Below are 25,418 nucleotides of genomic sequence, written 5' to 3'. Positions count from 1 at the left end.
TTGACGAAAAAAAAAAAAAAAAAAAAAGCGCCTGAAAAGCTCACGAAAACCGGATTTTCATTCAAATCAATGAATGCTTTCACACTGTGGCAGTGCGCTGACAGGGTGGTGAAAAAAAATGGAAGTTTACAAGTGCCTCAGAGTGAAAAGGGAATTAGCAGTGCGTTTGGGGACATTGTCCTGCTGGAAGGTGAACCTCCGTCCTAGCCTCAAATCACACACAGAGTGGTACAGGTTTTGTTCAAGAATATCCCTGTATTTAGTGCCATCTACCTTTCTCTCAACTCTGACCAGTTTCCCAGTCTCAACTGCTGCAAAAACACCCCCACAGCATGATGCTGCCACCACGATTCACTGTGGGGATGGCGTTCTTTGGGCGATATGTCTGGCGCCAACCCAACACATCACGTTTTCGTTAATGGCCAAAAAGTTCAATTTTAGTCTCATCAGACCAGAGCACCTTCCTTCATACATTCTGGGAGTCTCCCACATGCGTTTTTTACAAACTCAAATCGTGGCATTTTTTTTTTTTGCTGAGAGTAATGGCTTTCTTCTGGCCACTCTGGAGCATACGGCTTATTGTCATCCTATGTACAGATACTTCAGTCTCTGCTGTTGAACGCTGCAGCTCCTCCAGGGTTACCTTAGGTCTCTGTGCTGCCTCTCTGATTAATGCCTCCCCTTGCCCGGTCCATGTGTTTTGGTGTGCAGCTGTCTCTTGGCAGGCTTGCTGTTGTGCCATGTTCTTTCCATTTGGTTACGATAAATTTGATGGTGCTCCTAGAGATCAAAGATTTGGATTTTTTTTTTTAAATTAACCCTGACATGTACTTAACAACATTGTCCCTTACTTGTTTGGAGAGTTCCTTGGTCTTCATGGCAGGGTTTGGTTAGTGGTGCCTCTTGCTTAAGTGTTTCATCCTCTGGGGCCTTTCAAAAAAAAGGTGTGTATATGTAATGACAGATCATGTGACACTTAGATTGCACACAGGTGGACATCATTTCACTAATTACGTGACTTTTTTATGGGCTTCATAACAAAAGGGGGTGAATACATACGCACATGCCAATTATCTTTTTTATTTCTGAATTTTTTTTAAATGTATATATTTTTCTAATTTTATTTCAACTTAGGCTATTGTGTTCTGATCCATTACATATAATGCAGAAAAAAAAAAAAAAAACATTGAACTAAAGGCTGTAATGTAAGAAAATAGGTAAAAAGCCAAAAGGAGGGGGGTGAATACTTTTGCAAGGCACTGTATCTGTCATACCCAACGGTCACTGGAATGGGCAACCAGCTTCTCATCCCAAACATTTTTCATGGATTGGACAGATTATTCAAGCCTATAGTCCTAAGGATCAGGGCTCACCTTTCCGGTTAGGCACGCCTTACTAGCTCTGCAAGTGCTTTTAGGGCTTTTTTAGGATCGAGGTACCATTTCCGAGATTTGCAAGGACACTATTTGAACTTCTGTTGAAATGTTCTCCAAGTTCTACCAGGTGGATGTTCAGGCCTTTTCTGATGCCAGCTTCGGTCAGTCATGTCGTTCTTGAGCTGCCAGCAGTCCCCTTGTTCTGTTTTTTGTGGGACTTTTAGTGTTTTGTTGTCCATCCCTCAGTTGGATTGCTGTTGAATGTCTCAACAGCCTCTGAATACTTGTGTCCATCAATGAAAGGGATTTGATTAGATATACAGTTATATTACAGATAATTAACAGTTAACAGTGAAAAACAGAGGGAGGAAGTAGTAATTCTACACTTAGGGCATGTAGCGCAAAGTGTGTTTTGTTTTTTTAAATATACCCATTTATGTCATTTGGATAAGAAATCCAAAGGCCCTGTGAAACTACTTAAAAATACAATAACTCACATACTGAAAAAAGGTACCAAAGTATTCCAAAACAGTTTCTTGAAACATTTTAGGCTGGGTTAGGTTTACTTTAAGCCATTTAGCACAACATCAATCAGAGATGCATTCAATTTATGTTAGCAATACAGGGTAATCCCAACCTTCACCGGATTCCACGGGACCATCCCACGATTTGAAGTAAGCCCTGGAACCCTGGGCTGGCACCACTCTGTAGCGTTATCCTCAATGGGTGCAATGTGTGTTCTCACACACAGCACCAAGGACTCTTGGGAGAAGATCTGGCCGGCAATATCTGCTCCTCCCTCAATGCAGTCACCGGCTGTTAGGAGTGCCAGCACCCTAGCAACTGATGAAATTTGCAGGCCACTTGTCAGCTCCACCCCTTGCTTTGGCTCCCAATTCTGCCCCTCACCTGCCCCCATGCCGGCTCTGTGGCCCCAACCCCGCCCCTCAGCTGCCTCTATTCTGAATTCAGCGCTCATGAAAAAAAAAAAAAAAAAAAAAAAAAAAGGTAAAAAAAAAGAGGAACTGAGCCGTTTCTCTTACAGAAGTGATCCACCTGCTTCTGTGTGTTTGCGCGAGAGCTTGGGAGGGAGGGGCGCCTTCCCCATTAGCGAGAGCTTGGGAGGGAGGGGCGCCTTCCCCATTAGCGAGAGCTTGGGAGGGAGGGGCGCCTTCCCCATTAGCGAGAGCTTGGGAGGGAGGGGCGCCTTCCCCATTAGCAAGCGCTTGGGGGGGCGCCTTCCCCATTAGCAAGCGCTTGGGGGGGCGCCTTCCCCATTAGCAAGCGCTTGGGGGGGCGCCTTCCCCATTAGCAAGCGCTTGGGGGGGGCGCCTTCCCCATTAGCAAGCGCTTGGGGGGGGGCGCCTTCCCCATTAGCAAGCGCTTGGGGGGGGCGCCTTCCCCATTAGCAAGCGCTTGGGGGGGGGGCGCCTTCCCCATTAGCAAGCGCTTGGGGGGGGGGCGCCTTCCCCATTAGCAAGCGCTTGGGGGGGGGGCGCCTTCCCCATTAGCAAGCGCTTGGGGGGGGGGGCGCCTTCCCCATTAGCAAGCGCTTGGGGGGGGGGGCGCCTTCCCCATTAGCAAGCGCTTGGGGGGGGGGCGCCTTCCCCATTAGCAAGCGCTTGGGGGGGGGGGGCGCCTTCCCCATTAGCAAGCGCTTGGGGGGGGGGGCGCCTTCCCCATTAGCAAGCGCTTGGGGGGGGGGGCGCCTTCCCCATTAGCAAGCGCTTGGGGGGGGGGCGCCTTCCCCATTAGCAAGCGCTTGGGGGGGGGGCGCCTTCCCCATTAGCAAGCGCTTGGGGGGGGGGGGCGCCTTCCCCATTAGCAAGCGCTTGGGGGGGGGGCGCCTTCCCCATTAGCAAGCGCTTGGGGGGGGGGCGCCTTCCCCATTAGCAAGCGCTTGGGGGGGGCGCCTTCCCCATTAGCAAGCGCTTGGGGGGGGCGCCTTCCCCATTAGCAAGCGCTTGGGGGGGGCGCCTTCCCCATTAGCAAGCGCTTGGGGGGGGCGCCTTCCCCATTAGCAAGCGCTTGGGGGGGGCGCCTTCCCCATTAGCAAGCGCTTGGGGGGGGCGCCTTCCCCATTAGCAAGCGCTTGGGGGGGGCGCCTTCCCCATTAGCAAGCGCTTGGGGGGGGCGCCTTCCCCATTAGCAAGCGCTTGGGGGGGGCGCCTTCCCCATTAGCAAGCGCTTGGGGGGGCGCCTTCCCCATTAGCAAGCGCTTGGGGGAGGCGCCTTCCCCATTAGCAAGCGCTTGGGGGGGGCGCCTTCCCCATTAGCAAGCGCTTGGGGGGGGCGCCTTCCCCATTAGCAAGCGCTTGGGGGGGCGCCTTCCCCATTAGCAAGCGCTTGGGGGGGCGCCTTCCCCATTAGCAAGCGCTTGGGGGGGGCGCCTTCCCCATTAGCAAGCGCTTGGGGGGGCGCCTTCCCCATTAGCAAGCGCTTGGGGGGGCGCCTTCCCCATTAGCAAGCGCTTGGGGGGGGGCGCCTTCCCCATTAGCAAGCGCTTGGGGGGGGGCGCCTTCCCCATTAGCAAGCGCTTGGGGGGGCGCCTTCCCCATTAGCAAGCGCTTGGGGGGGCGCCTTCCCCATTAGCAAGCGCTTGGGGGGGCGCCTTCCCCATTAGCAAGCGCTTGGGGGGGCGCCTTCCCCATTAGCAAGCGCTTGGGGGGGGCGCCTTCCCCATTAGCAAGCGCTGGAGGGGGCGCCGCCCCATTAGCAAACGCCGGGGGAGGGGCGCCGCCCCATTAGCAAACGCCGGGGGGGGGGGCGCCGCCCCATTAGCAAACGCCGGGGGGGAGGGGCGCCGCCCCATTAGCAAACGCCGGGGGGGGAGGGGCGCCGCCCCATTAGCAGACGCCGGGGGGAGGGGCGCCGCCCCATTAGTAAGCGAGAGATGGGGGAGCCCCCATTAGTGAGAGCGAGAGAAGGGGGAGCCCCCATTAGTGAGAGCGAGAGAAGGGGGAGCCCCCATTAGTGAGAGCGAGAGATGGGGGAGCCCCCATTAGTGAGAGCGAGAGATGGGGGAGCCCCCATTAGTGAGAGCGAGAGATGGGGGAGCCCCCATTAGTGAGAGCGAGAGATGGGGGAGCCCCCATTAGTGAGAGCGCTGGGTTTTGTTTAACCATATCCCTTAAGCGACTTTGGCCACAGTTCACTTCCTTCCTTTTATTGTCCCTCATTCTGAAGTTCAAAAGTGGGAGGTATGGGTAATCACCCCTCTGACTCCTTTATACACTGCACCAAAAAGTTCATGAATGCACTTTATAGTTTGTTATTGTAAAGAGAAATACAATTTAAGCACTCAAGCAAGGACCTTAGCTTACTATAATCTGCATAATTACAATTATCACAATTCCGAGCTCCACTTCTTTTGGCTTCTGTAATGAGAAAAGCTCTTTGTCCTCACCAGTGCAGCTGTGATTTGCATTGAGGCATTCTCCAATTTTAAACACACCATCTTTATGCACGAGTCACGTTTTAAATATTTTGCCATATTTTCTCTGTGCATTCATAGACACACATAGCTCAGAGGCAAACAGGAGACCACGCGACTGTGCGTCAATGGTATCACACTATTGTTATTTGTTTCCTAGAAAAAGCTTAGCCTTTTCCCAAGTGTCTAACAAGATTAATGTGTAAACCTTTGCAGAGGAAAATCATTTTACGTCTGCTTTTAGAACAGGAGGACTTGTAAAACTCGCTACTTTACAACTGACATAGCATCTACTCGGTACACAGTAAAGACTTAAGGGGGGAAAAAAAAAAAAAAAAAAAAGGGAAGGAGGATGCATACATACCCCCATGTTTGAGACCACCTTCACATTGGGACAATTTGACATTTCAAATTGCATGCTAAATCAAAGCCTGCTGGCAATAACACCATTCAAAACCGGTGCAACGCCGACTTTGCAACGCTACACAGATTCCAAAAAGTACTTCCTCCACTACTTTTGGCAATTTGGGGTGCGATTTCAATGGGCATCAAGTCACCCCAAACTCGCAGCAAAATGCAGGGTTTGAAATCTTGCAAGTTCAGCTGAACTTCCATGATTTCATTCCCGCATTTCAGTCCCGACTTCGGAGGCGATTTCATGTCAATGGGAAAAAAATAAAAATAAAAAAAATAAAGCACCCTGAAGTCGCCAAAAGTAGTACAGAAACTTTTAGGAATTAGTGGAGCACTGATACGGACAGTGACATTACCGGCAATTGGCGCCAATTTGGCATGCGATATGAAATGTCAGATTGCATGCCAAATCACTCCAATGTGAGCCAGGGCTACGTTTTTTTTTTTGTTTGTTTTTTTATCATCGTGTTGATCAGGTGGGTTGACATACCATAATTAACCACCAATAAATGTGAATTGACAGGAGGGAAAGGAATTTTTTTTTGGCCAAATGTCAGCGTTCCACATATACCTTATTTGAACTAGCACCATAGAAATTACTGGCAAACATATGCACAGCTTTAACATGCGTTATGTGCAAAGGTGTGAATGGGCCCTTAAATTACATTTCTGCAACTATCAGCTTGAGTTCTGTAAATAGGACCTTTATAAAAGTCATAAGAAAGAAATATAGCTTCATAAAAAGGAGCAATAAATAAAAAAAATAAAAAAAGGAGAGAGAAGAGACAGAAAAGCATGAAAAGGCACTCAACCTTACATGCTGGCTAGATAGGATACCCTTTAACCACCAAGGACCGAGCCTCTTTTTCAGACTGTGTTTACATGTTTAGAACCCCCAAACATTATATATTGTTTTTTTTTTCTAACACCCTAGAGAATAAAATTGCGTCATTGCAATACATTTTTTCACACCATATTTGCGCAGTGGTCTTACAAGCGCACTTTTTTTTGGAAAAAAATTCACTTTTTTGAATAAATAAAAACAGTAAAATTAGCCCAATTTTTTTTTTCATATTGTGAAAGATAGTGTTACGCCGAGTAAATTGATACCCAATATGTCATGCTTCAAAATTCATGGAATGGCTTCAAACTTTTACCCTCAAAAATCTCTATACGCAACATTTCAAAAAATTCTTCCAGATTCTCGCCCGCAGACCTCTACAACCACTGGGCAAGGTGGTTGTGGGGATGAGGCCCTCCCGCCATCCACATAGGGACATGGTGCTTTAGGGGCTACCCGAAAGCACCCTCCCCATGTTGAGGTCGCCATTTTTTTTTTACATTTGGCGTGGGGTTCTCCTTACTATATACCAGACCTGAAGGGCCTGGTATGGAATATTGGGGGGCCCCGACGCAATTTTTTTTACATTTTGGTTCGAGGTTCCCCTTAATATTCATACCAGACCCAAAAGGGCCTGGTAACGGACTGTGGGGGAATCCCATGCTGTTTTTTTCAATTAATTTTATGTGCATTGCCGGGACCAACAATTCACTATAGCCACAATCCCTTTAAAATGACTTTCTCTTTAGAAATGTCATTTTGCCCTCGGACTGTTCTAAACACGGGAAACATCTTGCAAACGCCAGGGCTTGGTGGAATGAGGGACCACTGATTTTTATGGAGAAGCCCTCCCAACACCTGCATCTGTAATGGGACGACCTTCAGAGCCGGTTCACACAGGGGCGACTCAGATCCGACTTCAGGTCACCCCTAGTCGTGCTACATGTAAAAATCAATGTAAGTGAATGAGAGCCGTCTTAATGCACACTACTGAAATCGCTCTGACTTCAAAAAAAGGTTCCTGTACTACTTTTATCTGACTTGTAGGCGACTGGTACCCATTGATTTCAATGAAGGTCGCCTCCAAGTCGGATCTCCGTCTATACGGAGGTGACTCTCACAGAATTATCAGCTCTCAAAGGAGAACTCCACGCCAAATTTATTTAAAAAAATTTGGTGTGGGTTCCCCCTCCGAGAGCATAACAGGCCCTTAGGTCTGGTATGGATTTTAAGGGGAATCCCCTACACCGAAAAAACGGCGTGGGGGTCCCCCCCAGATCCATACCAGACCCTTATCCAAGCACGCTACCCGGCCGGCCAGGAAAGGGGGTGGGGACGTGCGGCCACCGCTTGTAAAAGAGCTAGAAGGCATGGTGGCCTGGCAAGAAGAACCGGAGAGGGGGACAAGACCCCTGAAGTTGGAAGAAGAGGGCGGCGGTGAAGAAGAAAGCCGGGCTCCTCCGCTAGTAAAAGAGCTAGCAGAAGATAGCGGAGGAGTCCGACGAGAAGAACCCCGAAGACTGAAGACCCCCGGAGCTGTGCAATAAACTATTTTAACCCTTGTGTGTTGTGTTTTTTACATTTTTTTTTTTTTTTTTTTTTTTTACAGGTGAATGGGGAGGGGGTACATTGTACCCCATACTCATTCACATAGGGTGGGGAGGCCGGGATCCGGGGCCCCCTTATTAAGCCCAGATTCCGATAAGCCCCCCGCCCACAGACCCTGACAAACAACGGCCAGGGTTGTCGGGAAGAGGCCCTTGTCCTCGTCAACATGGGGACAAGGTGCTTTGGGGTGGGGGCACCCCCCCATGTTGAGGGCATGCGGCCTACTACAGCTCAGAAGGGGTGGCGCTCGCTCATCCCCACCCCCTTTCCTGGCCGGCCAGCGTGCTTGGATAAGGGTCTGGGTATGGATCTGGGGGGACCCCGTTTTTTGGCGTAGGGGTTCCCCTTAAAATCCATACCAGACCTAAGGGCCTGGTATGCTCTCGGAGGGGGAACCCACGCCGTTTTTTTTTTTTTATTTGGCGTGGAGTTCCCCCTTGAGAGCTCATTCTCTGATTGGCCACGGCAAAAGTCGCTTAGCCTGGGGCGACTTAAAGTCGTGTTGTAAGTCGCCCCAAGTTGCCTCCAAAAGTCATGTTGAAAGTTGGCCCTGTGTGAACCAGCTCTCACCGTTTACAACAGGAAGAGCTCTGGAGAATTCCTGGAAAATCTTCTTTTAAAAGGTGAACATACACTTTAAGCATATGCCTACCTCTGGTGGCAATGCTAGAACTGAAGATAAATATTGGTGCTAAATCTGCTTTTTCTCTAGAGGCCTTAAGGGAACCCGTAGCCTTAAAAGAAAAGGGCAGAATTTTTTAATCTTCTGGCGTTAAAAGACTACTAGATCTGGGCATATATCAGGCCCTCATACATCTGATCTGTAACAAATAAGGGGCAGACATTTTAAACACTATCTTTTGTTGTTAAAATGGCCTAAAATGATGTCCGCGCTGGATCCCCCACTGGACTTCTGGAGCGGTCTACAACTGCGTAATTTTTTGCGCAGATGTGCAAGGGCGCCTGGCATATCGCGCCCACTCACAGAACTAGAACGCATTTGCCACCGCAGGGAACCGATCCGTCACTGTTTATCTTTACTCTACTCCTCCCTGATTTCTCCAGTGGATGGGTTCGTCCCCCCCTTTCTTACTAGGTGGGAGGCGGACCTAGGCGTCCACTTTAATGACTCTCAGCGGGAGAAGATACTTTATTTCGCCCAGAGGTCCTCCATTGCCACCAGGATCCAGGAATCCTGCTATAAATTGTTGACTCGATGGTATAGAGTGCCCGTTTCCCTGCATTGTTTTTTCCCACAGGTCCCCAGTACCTGTTGGCGCTGTGGTGTGGAGGAAGGAACGATGCTGCACATTTTTTGGGACTGCCTCAAAATTAAACCTTTTTGGGCGGAAGTGACGGGCACAATTGAGCCTGACTGGCGTCTCCGTGGGGGGGGACCCAGCGGCCTGTCTACTGCACCTCTCTAAGCTCTCCGTTAAGAAATACAAGGCCTCTCTTACCATCCATCTTTTGAACGCTGCCAGGGCATGCATTCCCTTGTGCTGGAGGTCGGAGACCCCACCTACTAAATCTCTGTGGTTTGCCAAGGTGAACGACATCAGAAACATGGAAGATCTTACTGCCACTCTGCGTGGGCGGGAGGAGGCCTTCCGGGAGACATGGCGACCATGGCAATACTACATCTACACTGAAGCTTACCTCCGCGAGGTTGCTCTGCATGATTAGTCCTCATAGCGTGAATTACCCTCTGGCCGGGAGGCGCCGCCACTTTCCCTCCCTGTTCCCTCCCCCATCTTTCCCACCCTGCCTTTCCGCTTTCGTTGTCCTCTTTTCTTTCCCTGAGACACCCCCAGCCCTAGGCCGGCCCATTCAGATTCTTTGCATATCCTGCCTTCTTTACTTTACTAGTTATGACAGTCGGCTGGGCCTAGCTGGTTGTGGGACGACCCCCCTCGACAGTTTAAGTAAATCCTTCACAGCACTACCCTGGTAGCCCAACTGGTAACAGTGGGTTGCTGGGGATGCGGTCTGATGGCTCCCCTCAGAGTAGTGCACGGTTGACCATGCTGTTTAGTTTCACCCCTATGTTTTTTTTTTACTGAGTGCACTACCCGGGGATTGGTTGCATGTTATGTAATATTTGACGATGCTGTTATCTCATTGAATTGTATCTCATTTCCTGTCTCTGTTTTTATTTTATCTTGAATATTGTCATTTTTCTTAATTGTGAAACTGTCTCATTTGAAAAAGTAAATAAAGGAATTACAAAAAAAAAATGGCCTAAAATGTTATGAGCTTTACTCCAGCTTTCTCTTCAACTTCCTGAGATACATCACTACTGGCTTCAATCTTCTTCCTCCTCCAAAAGAGTTTGTTCAGGTGACCAGGGAGATGGGGCCCCAATTGGCAATTGGGAATAAGTAGTTGCCATAAGATTTCATTGAGCTATGAATCTTTGCCTTGCAAATCTCCATTAATTGCTTCACAATAGAAATGGATTCTTCCTCAACTATATTTATTAGATGCATGGGGAGTTTTGGAGCATGAATCTGATAGGCTAGTATTACAAATGGCACATTTTCTCTTTGCTTCAGCCTCTTTTTTTTGTTTTAAAACAAAAGCACTGAACTCCTCTCCCTGTGTAGCAAACACCAAAAGGTGGGGAGACTGGAACCCGCAGAACAAAAGGATACAATTACATAAAAGACAGGAGACACATCAAAATCCCTTAAAGAGCTGCTGTACCAGAAGTGGCATGAATACTGAAAGTGCTGTGTGCACCACCATGGTTCCACAGTGGTAGGGTTGCCACCTCATCCCTTTAAAACCAAACGCATATTAATTACACAGATTCTGTGGCCGATTGAGGTGGTAATTAAACTCACTTGGTGCCTTATCTGTATTCAATTAGCCTCAGAACCTGTGTAATTCATATGCGTTTGGGTTTAAGGGGATGAGGTGGCAACCTTACACAGTGGCCATAGATGGATCGCAATGTGCTGGCCCCTGCTGAACTATCCAAATTCTGATCATGTATGGCCAGCTTTAGACATGACAAAACAGCTCTCAGATCATGAGAACATGGTGCTAGCTATTCCTACTTCATTTCAGATAAATTACAAAAACCACATACCTCTCCTTATCCATAACCTCTTTTACAAAAGGCAGAGAGCATGTGAAAGTTATCAGCTCTGGCGATTTCTGCACTTATTGAACGGGGGGGGAGAAAAAAAAAAAAAAAAAAAAAAAAAAACAACACACACACACACACACACACACACACACACACACACCACTTTTTAAAAAAAAAGATACATCAGACAAAAAGAGGCAAATAAGTCGTTCATTGTTGGGTCTACATACACTTTAAAGCGGGTTCCCCTTGCACATAGAGTCGCCACACTGTGCTTTGTACATGGACCCACAGCCACTCCAGAACCCTGTGATGTGCCCTAGGAGGTCGCAAGGAGGGAGGGGGTGAGCTTCCGCTGGGATCGCCTAAGCGATCACTCCACAAAAAGGTGTTTTTTAGGCGATGTTCCACTTTAAGATCCTAGATCAGAATCTCTGTATAATTTGTGGCTGCACAAGAAGAAAGCCATGCACATTTTCATACTATAAAGATAAGGCAATATATTTACATAAAATACATAACACTTTGTTGGCTACTTCCATCATGAACATATGCTTGATAAAAATGCCCAGAGGAACAATGCTGAGAGACATGAGCATCTGCAAAGAAGCAGCACAATTTCAAGAGAGGACATATTATGCAGAGATTAGTACACCATTAGAGATCATTTAAAACTAGCAGCACAAACATCACAAATACAGACAAAAGTGGGGCATTGAAAGAAGTTCATATCTGAAGTATGCTAAAGGGAAAAAATATAATCCCTTTTCACCATTTTTACTTGCCGCAAAATGTCACAGATGGTACATCCAACCCAAGGCATGAAAAATAGGATGCAGGCTGTCCCTTGTAAAAGTGAATTAGAATAAATATTCTGACTATTAATATAGTGTGTACATTAGTATCCCTTGTCTGTCTTTGTATGCCAATATATACAGTAGTTGGTCTTGTTCTGTATTGTTGGTGTCATTAGTTGCACCATTTTGTAAACTACCTGAATCTGCCACACGTGTCTGTAAAGGGCCATAGTGTCAGAAAAGGTTATGGGTTTACTGAATCTCCCAATTACCTCAAGGTTTTTCCCTTTAGCTGAGGATAGAACATTAAAAAGCTACCGCATACAGCCAGATCTCATGAAATTAGAATATTAAAAGAGTTAAATGTAATTCAATAAGTAAAACTGGAAAATGAAATCAGCATCTCCATAAAGCTGGTCAGCAGAAGGAAGCATGAAATGCTCTAGAATTTCCTGGTAGAGGGCTGCGCTGACTTTGGACTTGATAAAACACAGGCTGATTTTATTTTCCAGCAGGACTTGGCACCTGCCCACACTGCCAAAAGTACCAATACCCGGTTTAATGATCATGGTTTCACAGTGCTTGATTGGCCAGCAAACTCACCCGACCTAAACACCAGATGGGTTAAAAGTCACTAAGAAACTTGGGCTTCCATAACACCTCAGCAGTGCCACAGGCTGATCACCTCCATGCCATGCCACATTGATGACCAAATATTGAGTGCAAACTATACTGTAAATGGAAATACTTTTCAGTAAGCCAACATTTCTGTATTAATTTTTTTATTGGTCTTATGTAGTATTCCAAATTTTCTGAGATACTGAATTTTGGGTTTTCACTAGCTGCAAGCCAAAATTAAAATATAGAAATGCTTAAAATATATCACCGTTTGTGTAACACATCTCTATAAAATATGAGTGTCCCTTTTTTAATTGAATTACTGAAATGGTAAAAAAAAAAAACTTTGATTGAGATGTACCTGTATTTGGTGGCACAGCTGCAGCTCACCCTCTCCCTTAGAGGGCTTTCACACTGCGCCGCCCATAGCGTCGGTGGTAAAACACCACTATTTTTAGCAGCGTTTTACCGTTGGATTTGCGGTGCATTTCGGCACTTTTACCCCCGCTAGTGGCTGAGAAAGGGTTAAAACTGCCCGCAATAGAGTTTTGCGGCGATATTGCAGTGCTGTCCCATTGATTTAATTGGGGAGCAGCGGTGGAGGAGTGGTAAACACCGCTCCAAAGAAGCTGCTGGCAGGACTTTTCCTGATGTAATGCCAGCACACCACTCCGATGAGAAAGCCCTCGGACAATGGTGCAGCAGTTTGAGGGCGGATTGCAGGCGCTATTTCTAACGCTATAGCGCCTGCAAAACGCCATTGGTGCGAAAGGGGTCTTAGCTGGGATTTCTGACTTGAGGAAATTAACATGAAACCAATGTTTGCCCTGAACTGAAAGGCAATAATACTTTTTTTTTCCCTCATAGGCTCTTATGCCTGGTTCAAATCTGTCTTTTTGTGCTTTTGCAGAAATGCATTAGTCCATTTAACCATTTTTTTCTTTTATGGTCACATCTATGCTTTTTTAAAGCATTGCATTTTTGGAAGTAAAGTTCACTGTAGATCCAAGGGGGACATGCAAGGAAAAAATAAATAAAAAAAACAGCATTTTAGATTGCACATGATTGGATGATAAAATCAGCAGAGCTTCCACTCATTTCAGATCTACCCCTTAGATTTAGAGCGACTGCACTTCCAACTGCACTTGCAGTGCAAAGTAAATTTGCCTTTTGTAAATAACCCTCATCGTGTGCTTTGGTTCATTAGACTTCAATGGAGAAGCCCCAGAAAAGCATGTAGTGCATTTGTTAACCTGCCCAACAACAAATTGGCAAAAAACAAAATAAAAAAAGCAAGCACAAAAAATGCTAAATAAATAACGCATGTGCAAAAAGCACTGCAGAAACAGATCAAAAGCAAACCACATTAGGTGTGAACCAGACCTTAAGGCTTAATTTACTCAAGAGTTCACTTGGCACGAAGTATACATACATAGTTCATAAGGAATGGTCACTGTAGTAGCCAGTGCTAGTACAGCAATAGCTCTGATCCAACATGTCCTGCACAAAGAAAACATGGGGTCTTCATAAAATGCCTTGTATATTTTACTTTATTTTTTTCACATACCAGATGTACTCTGACTGGTCAAGGCAGACATCCTGATATGTCTAATCAAAGAGTACATTTTATAAACCCCCCCCCCCCCCCCAAAAAATAAAAATAAATAAATAAATAAAAAAAACACACCTATGAATGGCAGCAGTGCAAAGGTGTTTAGTGTGCACAGGGGATGCCACTTGTGCAGAACCCTAGCAGTACCCAGAAGATTGCGGCCATCACTGTAGTACTACCAACTAGTATAGTGATATTCAGCTGCCCATTTGGTATGAAATATCTATATTTACAGTGTGCCCAAATGGACTGATGTCAGTATAAATATTTCATTCCTAGAATTCAGTTTTTGGCTTTAATGACATTTGGGGGGTGGTAATGATAGGTGGTTAAGACATATTCACTGCCTCTCAACCACCCCTATACAGGACTATACACAAGCTGCTATAGTTATCTCCCTTTGCATTTGCCAGGAAGCGGCATCACCGAAAGTGACATACTCAAATGAGTGGGGCCCATTTCCCCTCCCCCCCAAAAAAACACCATGATTCAGAGGCAGTAGTATCACCTCCCAACTGCCTGTCAGCCTCACCTGTGTTGCTCTTGGAAAAGTGATCCACCACAGATCACTCTTTAAAGAACGGTGCATGTCTAAACAAACCCTTAAAAGGCAGTCCTGACTGAATAACACCTTGACAAATAAAGCGTTGCACCCATCATGAGAACACAGGTGTGCCCTATATCTCAATGTCCAAGATGTTGCAAGGACAATAATCCCATGGCTCTCATTGGTTGGGTGCTGGTTAATAGTATCAATGCTAAAATAGCTGCCCGCTATTAAAAGGAGTCCTGTCAAAAAATATGTAGCTCATTACTGACCGCTTCATGGGAAAAAAATAAAAATAAATTTGCTGTTTTAATGTTATGCTAATCCAACGGCTTCATTATTTTATTTGTGGGCCCTTGTTGCACACTTTTCCTCTCCTAGGTAAGGGACTCAAAGTACTGAAGCCATGGGATTAGCATTATAGCCAGGCAATCAGCATTCCAGATTAGGTCACCAAAAGCAGCCTAAATGTTCACTTTGAAAAACAACCCTTAGCATTTCTGGCCATAGCCATCGTGAGTAGATTTGAAGACAACCTATGAACATCATTTCAACTCCTGAAAGCTGTCACCTTGGTAATATCATGGCATATACGGTGAACTACATAGCATCAACATGACATAGCATATAGCTCAAGACCTGTGGGGATAATATGATAGCATAAAGTTGTATGTTGCAGGGCTTTAGATTCCCTTCCTGGCTTCATTACCCATAGGTGCTGGAATTATAGTAAGCATTCCAAGGACAGAAGCTCAGGCTTCAATGACCGCATGCTTATCTGAGATCAGGATAACATCTCTGGAGCATGCATCTTCCAACACAATCATCAGTGGCAGCTCTTATTGTCAAGCTCACCAGCAGGCTCCCGCGAAGAAACACAGCAAGTCAAAACAGCAATACATATGGGAAGAACATCCAACCATCTCTCTAGAAGTTACCTTACTGCAACGCACACAATATAGTGGTAAAGCCCTGCAACACATTGAACCAACATGATATGCACAGGGCCGTCTTTAATAATGATTGGACCCTGGGCAAACATTTTCTTAGGGCCCCCCTCCCCCCATGCAATTTCGCTCGCCACCTTCTCGGAGACATACAATAAATAGCAGCTAGACTTAAAATCAGTTTACTGTATCAGATCAGGCAGCGATTGCGATTGGTTGCCAGGGGTACAGCATATCATTACTGCTTACTGACTGGTTGCTAGAGGTTAAAGCACTCCTTAAAGAGGAAGTAAACCCTGATGGGTTTACTTCCTCTTTTTTTCCCTGCAAAGGTAAAGCATAATGGACTACTATGCATCGCATAGTAGCTCATTATGTGTCACTTACCTGACACAGGAGCCAGCGAAGTCGCCGCTGTCACCTGTAGTCCGCCGCATCCATGTTGCTTGTGGCGTCTCGCAGCTCCGACGAATCACAGCGGCGCAACCGCGATGACGTCACTCCCGCGCATGCGCACGGGAGTCGCGCCGCGCAGCTCCGCCGCTGTCATACGGCGAAGCCGCGATGACGTCACTCCCGCGCATGCGCACGGGAGTCGACAAATTTGGCAAATCCATTCTTGGATTTGCCGCATTTAGTGCGCATGCGCGCCGCTGTCTACGGCGCATGCGCCGTAGACAGCGGTGCCCATTTTCGGGCAAATATCTCCTAAACCATATAGGTTTAGGAGATATTGCTTGGACCTACAGGTAAGCCTTAATCTAGGCTTACCTATAGGTCCAAGTTGTTTGGAAGGGTTTACTTCCTCTTTAAGGCTCACTGATTAGTTACAGCACATTTCTGCTTGTTGACTGGCTGCTAGAGATTGCTGTACAGTAATACTGCTCACTGGTTGCTATAGGTTACATAACATCTTCTCCTCACTGCAGGGGGGCATGATATACCTATGAATGCTGCCTTTATTTACAGATCAGTGCAGTTGGCCTCAGCTATTTAAATATGCATGTCACTGCTATTTACATATGAATGTAAACACAGGTCTGCAGGTGAGTCATTTGTACACAACAATAGGGCAGAGCTGGGCAGCATTAGTAGCAGCACAGGACTAAAACTTCAAGGGACAAGGGAATGTAAACTGGGATAGTTGGCAAGTATGAGACAGCTGCTTTGGGCCCCACAACAATGACAGGGCCCAGGGCAGCTGCCCCCTTTGCCTGCCTTAAAGACGGCCCTGGATATGCACCCTGAAACTAAGAGGCTGTCATTGCTGATGTCACATTCTTTTATGATATATGCCTGCCAGTTATGCTCACGCCCTGACTTCAGTACTTTGAGTTTCTATCCCTGAACAAGCATGCGGTTCAGGACTGCTGGCTTTCTCAATATGGAGGACTTGCCCTGGGTTAATGAACAATAGAAGCCTGACAGCCAACATAGCTAGCACTTTCAAAAGGAGGTCAGCAATGGCAGCCCCCTGCTATTTTTTCTAGGAAATGATTTTTAGGAAAGGCTACAGTTCAAGAATACTGGTATTGTCTACAGGAAGCACCAAAAGCCATTAAACTGTGGTGTAAAAAAAAAAGGCAAAAAAAAAATTCTCAACATACCCCTCCTCTTCACTCCTTTACCTGTAGAAAACTGAAACATTTTTTTCTTTCTCCTTAGAGTGACCGTTCCATTGAGATCATGGGTATCTTCAGTCACTATGAAAATTCCTCGAAATTCTGGAATCATCACGACAAACCAGAAAATTGGTAGATTTCACAAAGGCAGATCTTCTTTGAAGAGCTATCTATGTTGAGTCACTGGTGTTATGAAAAAGAGTCCATTTATTGTTGAAAATATTTAAATTGGTCAACATGCAGCGTAAATGGTGTCCAGTCTATTTTTTTTTTTTTTCTATTTTAATCTATGAGCAATATGATTTTCAAACTACAAGCTGCATCTCCTACAAGTTACTATGAAGTTAGCAAACATTGAGAACAACCAAACAAGCTCTGATAATGTTGGCTTTACATCATCAGGTGGGTAGGGTAAAGTCGTTTAGTGCTAAATGAATACACCTGGGTTCCAACAAACAGATAGTAAAGCTGGGATACACTTCCTTGACAACTGAATTTAAAAAGATGTTCCACTTTTGTTTCTAAATTTTGCAAAAAGTATACTATAGCTTTGGAAAGGAAGATCCCATTTTGCAATTATAATTTGGAATCAAACATAGTGTCCTACAAACCATTCTCCTTGATGTTTTTTTTTTTTCTTTTTTTTTAACAGGATGCAGATCGGTACTACAGGACTGTGTGGGCTCACAAAAGCAATTGTTAGTATCTTTATTAGGCTACTAAAGTTCCTAGCAATTAATTGCTAAAAGCAGTGATCAAGCAATTACATAATCACAAACTATTCTAAATGTGTGTGATTAATTGCTACTATAAGCTGTTTCTGCAGATTTCACCATAATTATCTTCTTGTTTCATAGGTATAGTGCAGGGATATGCAATTAGCGGACCTCCAGCTGTTGCAGAACTACAATTCCCATGAGGCATAGCAAGACTCTGACAGCCACAAGCATGACACCCAGAGGCAGAGGAATGATGGGACTTTTGCAACAGCTGGAGGTCTGCTAATTTCATACCCCTGGTATAGTGAGTCTCGTGGCAAAGAATTGGTAAACCAAAACTGCAGATATGCCCCTGGCCTTATCTGGTTATCTGTGTAGCTACACAGCCTTTGGACATCTATATAAAAAAAGAGGAAGAGCAATTTGGGTGACCTATGAAACTGTTACGTATAGCAACCACTCAGGCTGAATTTAAATAATTTCTGCCATATGTGTTACCAAAATGTTTATAGATCACCCCAGTTTTGAAATCTGTGATGTGATAATAATACTATAAGGCTCGGTTCACACTGGGGCGACTCAGATCCGACTTCAGGTCGCCCCTAGTCGCCTTAAGTCGCGCTACGTGTAAAAATCAATGTAAGTGAATGAGAGCAGTCTTAATGCACACTACTGAAGTCGCTCCGACTTCAGAAAAGGTTCCTGTACTACTTCAATCCGACCTGTAGGCGACTGGTACCCATTGATTTCAATGGAGGTCGCCTCCAAGTCGGTGGGAACTCCACACCAAATGAAAAAAAAATTGGCGTGGGTTCCCCCTCCAAGAGCGTACCAGGCCCTTAGGTCTGGTATGGATTTTAAGGGGAACCCCCTACGCCGAAAAAATGGCGTGGGCCCCCCCCCCCCAGATCCATACCAGACCCTTAACCGAGCACGCTACCCGGCCGGCCAGGAAAGTGGGTGGGGACGAGCGAGCGCCCCGCCCCTCCTGAGCCATACCAGGCCACGTGCCCTCAACATGGGCGGTGACAGAAGACCGGGCCACCGCTTGTAAAAGAGCTAGAAGAAGGTGCGGTGGCCTGGCAAGAAGAACCGAAGAGAGGGGACAAGACCCCCGAAGTCGGAAGAAGAGGGCGACGGCGAAGAAGAAAGCCGGGCTCCTCCGCTAGTAAAAGAGCTAGCAGAAGATAGCAGAGTAGTCCGGCGAGAAGACTCCCGAAGACTCCCCCGAAGAACTATTTTAACCCTTGTGTGTTGTGTTTTTTTACATTTTTTTCCACAGGTAAATGGGTAGGGGTACATTGTACCCCATACTCATTCACATAGGGTGGGGGGCCGGGATCCGGGGGCTCCCGCATGGGCGTCCGCAGAACTTTTTCCAAGGGGGGGCATCATTTTAAGGCCACTCATGCTCCGCCCCTTTTCGACAATCTCATGAAAATCTTTCCACTGGTAATACATATGTGTTATATAACAGATAATTCATCTTCACTTTGTATTGGAAGTTACTCAGGCGGCTGTGTTCCATGCCCATATAGCCTAGAGAATGTACATCTTTTTACATTGCAATACATCTGTTGTGGCCATATTTTGATCTCATACTGTCACTGTATAGGCTGTTTTCATCAAGATAAAAATATGGCAAAAACAGATGTATTGCAATGTAAAAAGATGTACATTCTCTAGACTATATGGGCATGGTACCCAGCCACCTGAGTAACCTTGCGGATGCCCATGCTTTCAAAAACCAGCCCTGGAAAAAATTTCATACCAGCCTCACAGCATTATTATACCAGCCCAACAGCATAACATCATTATTTTCTTGTTCATGAAAGGAAAAACCATACATTTTACCAGTTAATAGTGGTAAGTGATCAATCATCAAGGGGGACCCCAGGAGCTCAGAACGTGGGGGGGACCACCTTCTGCAGAAAGAATACTCGAAGGTAAGGGGGGTGGGTTACTAATATAAGGAGGAAACCCTTTATATCAGTGCCCCTTACATTATCGTATTCACTCCCCCCTTACATCAGTGACACCCCCCCGACTGGCCTGGCGGTGCTTTCACTGACCTCCTCTCAGGTGCACTGTGCAGGGCTCAGTCAGTCGGCTCCAGCTTGGTGGGTCTGGTTTTATCCTATAGTCTCCTGTCCACAGTCCACACAAGTCTGACTTCTCCCATGACCCCCATCCCAACGGCGCTCCCACTCTTGACTCCTCTCCAGACTCCCTCAGAGACTGCAGACATGCTACAGGAGATGGACAGAGACTGCAGACTTGATGCAAGAGCTCAATGCAGCCTCACCAGTGCCCACCAAATGCAGCCTCACTGTGCCCACCAAATGCAGCCTCACTGTGCCCACCAAATGCAGTCTCACTGTGCCCACCAAATGCAGCCTCACTGTGTCCATCAAATGCAGCTTTACTGTGCCCATCATTGCAGCCCCTCCTGTGCCCCATGTCCCAGTCTGCAGTCCCTGTCTGTGGGAAGGTGTGTTGTTGATGCTTGGTACGGTACCTTGCATGCCAGCAGGATATCCATGATGGGCAGCAGCAGGCAGGGTCTGTTCTCGTTTTGGATGGGGACGGTGCTCCTTCCAGAGGATCTGTCTGCTGTGAGATGGAGTGGTCCCTGGCCACCTGCACCTTCAGCCATCCTCATTTTCCGGCCCCAGTCAGTCTGTCCTCTGGTCCTGGGGAAGTGGAGAGCACTGGGTGGAAGTTGGAGAGAAGGGGGAGCGTACTAGAGAGTAGAGAGTACTGGCGGGGTTAGAGAACACATGGGTGGGGGCAAAGAGCGAGGGGGAGTGGAGATCACAGGGGTGGGGAGCAGAGAGCGCTGGGGGGCCAATAAGAACAGGGGTAGAGAGCCCGGTAGGCTGAGAGCACTGGGGGGGTAAGAGTGTGGGGCGGTGAAGAGCACTGGGAGGGCAGAAAAACAGGGGTGGAGAGCACGGGGGCTGGAGAGTACTGGGGGGGGGGTACAAAGAGCAGGGGGGAGTGGAGAGCACCAGTGGGGGCCAGAAAGAACAAGGGTGGAAAGCACTGGGGACTGGAGAGCACTATCGGGGGGTGGAGAGCACTGTTAGGGTTGGAGAGCACATGGGTGGGGGCAAAATGCAGAGGTGGAGAGCACGGAGGGTAGAGAGCACTGGGGGGACTGGAGAGCACCAGGGGGGTAGAAAGGACAGGGTGGGGAGAATGGGGGGCTGTAGAGCACTGGGGTGGGGGCTGGGGAGTGATGGGGAGAGCTGAAGAGCACTGGGGGGGAAAGAACAGGGGGGAGAGCAGAGGGGGGAGTGGAGAGCCCGGGGGGGAGAAAGAACAGGCGGGGGAGAGCACTGGGGGGGAGAACAGGGGGGAGAGCACTGGAGGGAGTGGAGAGCACTGGGGGAGAACAGGGGGGAGAGCACTGGGGAGGAGAACGGTGGGAGAGCACAGATGGGAGAGGACTGGGGGGAGTGGAGAGCACTGTGGGGAACAGGGGGGGAGCACTACGGGGGGAACAGGGGGGGGAACGGGGGAGAGCACTGGAATGGTGGCTAGAGAAGGATGGGGAGAGCTGGAGAGCAGGGGGGTAGAAGAGTGTGGTGGTGGAGGAGAGCACAGGGGGGCAGGAGAGTGTGGTGCGGTGAAGTGCACTGGGGGAGCAGAAAAACAGGGGTGGAGAGCACGGGGGCTGGAGAGTACTGGGGGGGTACAAAGAGCAGGGGGGAGTGGAGGGCACCAGTGGGGGCAAGAAAGAACAGGGGTGGAAAGCACTGGGGACTGGAGAGCACTGGTAGGGTTGGAGAGCACATGGGTGGGGGCAGAATGCAGGGGGAGTGGAGAGTACAGGGGTGGGGAGTGGAGAGTGCTGGGGGGAGCCAAAAATAACAGGGGTGGAGAGCACTGGGGGGGGGCTGGAGAGCACCAGGGGGGGCAGAAAGAACAGGGGTGGGGAGAATGGGGGGGCTGGAGAGCACTGGGGTGGGGGCTGGAGAGTGATGGGGAGAGCTGAAGAGCACTGGGGGGGAAGCACTGGGGGGAGTGGAAAGAAGAGGGGGGAGAAAGAACAGGGGGAGAGCACTGGAGGGCGTGGAGAGTACTGGAGGGCGTGGAGAGCACTGGGGGGGGTAGAACAGGGGGAGAGCACGGGGGGAGAACAGGGGGGAGAGCACGGAGGGGAGAGGACTGGGGGGGGGGCGGAGAGAGTGCTGTGGGGGGATGGGGGAAGCACTGGGGGAAGTGGAGAGCACTGGGCGGGGGGAACAGGGGGGTGAGCACTGGGGGGACAGGGGGGTGGCTAGAGAAGGATGGGGAGAGCTGGAGAGTTGGGGGGGGGCAGCAAGAACAGGGGAGGAGAAAACTGTGAGGGGGCAGGAGAGTGTGGTGGAGGAGAGAGGGGGGAGGCAGGAGAGTGTGGTGGTGGAGGAGAGCACTGGGGGGGGGCAGGAGAGAGTGGTGGTGGAGGAGAGTACTGGGGGGGGGGGCAGGAGAGTGTGGTGGTGGAGGAGAGCACTGGGGGGGCAGGAGAGTGTGGTGGTGGAGGAGAGCACTGGGGAGGGCAGGAGAGTGTGGTGGGGAGGAGAGCACTGTGGGGGGGGGGGGGGGCAGGGAGCACAAGGTGAACTGGGGACAGTAAAATAAGTTGGATACCCCCCAATCCTCCTATCCAGGCACTGTGGCACATAGGGCGTGCTGTACCTGCAGCATCTCCTTCTCTTGATCATAGTGCTGGATGGCTCTGTGTACTGCGGCCGCTCTGTAACATGGCCCCGCCCCCCCCCAGACCGGCTCATGTGATAGGCGGAGCGTTGATTCTCTTTACTACCACATGAGCCGGCCTGAGGGGGCGGGGCCATGTTACAGAGCGGCCGCAGTAAACAGAGCCAGCCAGTGCTCTGATCCATAGGAGTCGGAGAGGGCGGAGGATGCAGCCACCAGCGGACAAAAAAAGGAGAAAAAAAAAGTGAAAAAAAATGCAACACTGCTACGGCAGACACCTTGGGGATTCCAGGGGGGGGGGCACTTGACCCCCTTGCCCCCTGCTGCGGACGCTCATGGGCTCCCGGATTCGGATAAGCCCAAAGCCCGCAGACCCCGACAACCAACGTCCAGGGTTGTCGGGAAGAGGCCCTTGTCCTCATCAACACGGGGACAAGGTGCTTTGGGGTGGGGGGTCCTCATGGCCCCCCTTCCCCAAGGCACCCCCCATGTTGAGGGCACGCGGCCTGGTACGGCTCAGGAGGGGGCGCTCGCTTGTCCCCACCCCCTTTCCTGGCCAGCCAGGTAGCGTACTCGGATAAGGATCTGGTATGGATCTGGGGGGACCCCACGCCATTTTTTCGGCGTAGGGGGTTCCTCTTAAAATCCATACCAGACCTAAGGGCCTGGTATGCTCTCGGAGGGGGAACCCATGCCGTTTTTTTTTTACATTTGGCATGCAGTTCCCCCTTGAGAGCTCATTCTCTGATTGGCCACGGCAAAAGTCGCCTGGCCTGGGGCGACTTAAAGTCGTGTTGTAAGTCGCCCCAAGTCGTGTTCAAGTTGTGTCCAAGTTGCCTCCAAAAGTCGTGTTGAAAGTCATGTTGCCCCTGTGCGAACCGACCCTAAGGAAAGGCAGGTGAAAGAAAAGTAGACACAGGTGGGTAGAGATGAGAAGTGTAGTTCACCAGCTCAGAGTGGGATAAGTGCATTGCACTGTGGAATGCAAATTTAATTAACATTGGAATTCAGTTTTCAGTCAATTAAACTCCAGCCCAAAGTTTTTTTTATTTTCTGGATGCCCATCTTTTGTCTAAAGCAAGGCCTTTGAGTATAACTGTATGGCAGGTAGAATTGTCAGAATTAAAGGTGCAATGTGCAACCATAAACAATCCAAAGTCCTATAAAGATTCTGTTCAAGGTCCTGCTGTATGGAACTAGTGTGAATACTGTTTTGAATATGTTTGAATAAGGTATTCCCTATACCACTGGTTCTCAATCTGGGGTATGCAACAAAATGGCGGAACAAGGCAGTGTGGAATATGTGGTATAGTCAGCACTGGGTACTGCCATTCAGGGGTGTCGACATCACTGCCACATCAGGCACTCTACAGATGCCCATCTTTTCTCTTGAATCTATGTTTCAGCATGCCAACATGCTGGCGACATTTAGTATGCACAGTGGCCCGACATGCTGGGGGAGAGGAGCCTCACTGTGCCCAAGTGCCCATTCTTTCCATTTTCATTGCCACATTTCCACCTGACAGTTGTAGAAAGGGTGACACAAGAAAGCTTGGAGAGGAGCCAAGAAAGACAGATTGTTCCATGGTTTCCAATGGAACACGTTCTGTGGTGCAAATCTGCAAAATGCAAAAAGCACTAAAAACGCATAGGTGTAAATCCAGCCTAACGTTGCATTGCCAATCTGTAATTCAAGGCAGTAAATTACTCTATTATTTCATAGGTCCTCCACAATTGGATAGGACTATGAAACAACAAATCCATAAACATTTGTTCTCTCAGCAACTCAGAGGAAGGGGGTGTACCCCCGAAAAGCGTTAACCTGCCAGCATAACGGGGCGTTGTTGGAGTAAGCGTATCCTGCACTGTATGGCATCTTCTGGTTTACACGTTCTTATATGTTGCACTTTTGTGAGCATCCATTTTTACCAGTTTTATATTTTCCAATAAATATTTGGTAAAGCGCTTGTGCCTTCCTATCTGTTTTTTCGTAGAACAAACATTTTGCTATTTCAAAAGGTGCAAGTTATGGAAATATCTGCCAAGAGATACAATTTATAGAAATGGCCTGCCCAGGAATATGAAAATGAAAATCCCTTCCTCATCACTTATTCCTGCTCTTTCAAATCCTATAACACCTAACACACTGTAATTCCTGAAGACCCATTCACACTAATGTGTTGCAGTAGCATGTGTTCTGCCACTCAAGGTAACCTAAAATGCATTAGGTTGTGATACCATTCATTTTGAATCAATACACTATTATAGCAGTGGACAACGTAACCGTATTACAGCATACTAGGACACACGCTTTTTTTCATACATTACTGTATCAATAAACACACTTTTTTTGGTGTCATCATTTGAAAAAGTATGGTCTCTGCCAGGCTTCATAACCTTTTCATTGTGCATGTTTGAAATTTTAGTAAATACCTGGTTGATCCCACCCTTTTCATTTAACCTCCCTATTCTGAATGAACCAGCAGCCAATTCACTGCACCCCATGAGGCACCTCCAGCCCCATGTAACGTAGAAATACAACAGTTTGCCCTTGGAATTTTAAATGAGTTGCAACACAACATGTAGTAAAATACATGTTATACAGATTTATTAATACATACAATGCCAACAGATGAACACGAGCAAGTACTAAATTATAAAAAAAAACAGATTTGTAGTGTAGAACATAATGTTGTTTCGTAACCAAGTACAATATTCCAGAGAACAGCCCATAATGGATATAAGAATGCACCATTGTGACCCAAGGCGTTTCATGAACATGCGTTTACTTCCTCAGGGATTGATGCAAAGGTAATGCTACTTATGGCTGCGACACGGTCGACCAGGAGGATTATCCAAGCTTTTGTGACCCTTGCGCAGATGGTAAAAGTAGGGGGTGTCGTGAATAGCCTTGACCAAGAAGGAAGCTTCCTGCTGAGTAATAATACTACCACTAAGAGCATCTTTAACAAGGGAGGTGGCCTCTAGGGTGAATTGAAGTAAGGGACCAGTCTTTAATTTAGTATAAGTGTTAGTGTCAGACAAGAGCCTAGTTACATCTGAAACATAATCAGCTCTATTTT

The 25,418-nt window shown here is 47.8% G+C and overlaps 1 protein-coding gene across 3 annotated transcripts in view; it reads right to left on the bottom strand.

Moving 5' to 3' along the window:
* Positions 1-25,418, bottom strand: part of PPP2R2B (protein phosphatase 2 regulatory subunit Bbeta) — a 500,138-nt gene that overhangs the window by 437,958 nt on the left and 36,762 nt on the right. The window contains exon 1 of one of the 3 annotated variants that reach the window (XM_077472978.1): positions 16,895-17,038. The exons of 1 other annotated variant lie outside the window; for it this stretch is intronic. In XM_077472978.1, coding sequence (XP_077329104.1) covers positions 16,895-17,021 — 127 coding nt within the window. In that variant the 5' untranslated portion in view covers positions 17,022-17,038. Of the gene's footprint in view, positions 1-16,894; positions 17,039-25,418 lie in introns of those variants that run through there. One more of the 3 variants, XM_077472979.1, reaches the window with a different exon arrangement.

This window comes from Lithobates pipiens, unplaced genomic scaffold (assembly GCF_037356315.1).
Source record: "Lithobates pipiens isolate NorthernLeopardFrog02 unplaced genomic scaffold, aLitPip1_a1.2 Scaffold_8, whole genome shotgun sequence".
NCBI lineage: Eukaryota > Metazoa > Chordata > Amphibia > Anura > Ranidae > Lithobates > Lithobates pipiens.
This window is presented reverse-complemented; position numbering and strand designations above follow the sequence as displayed.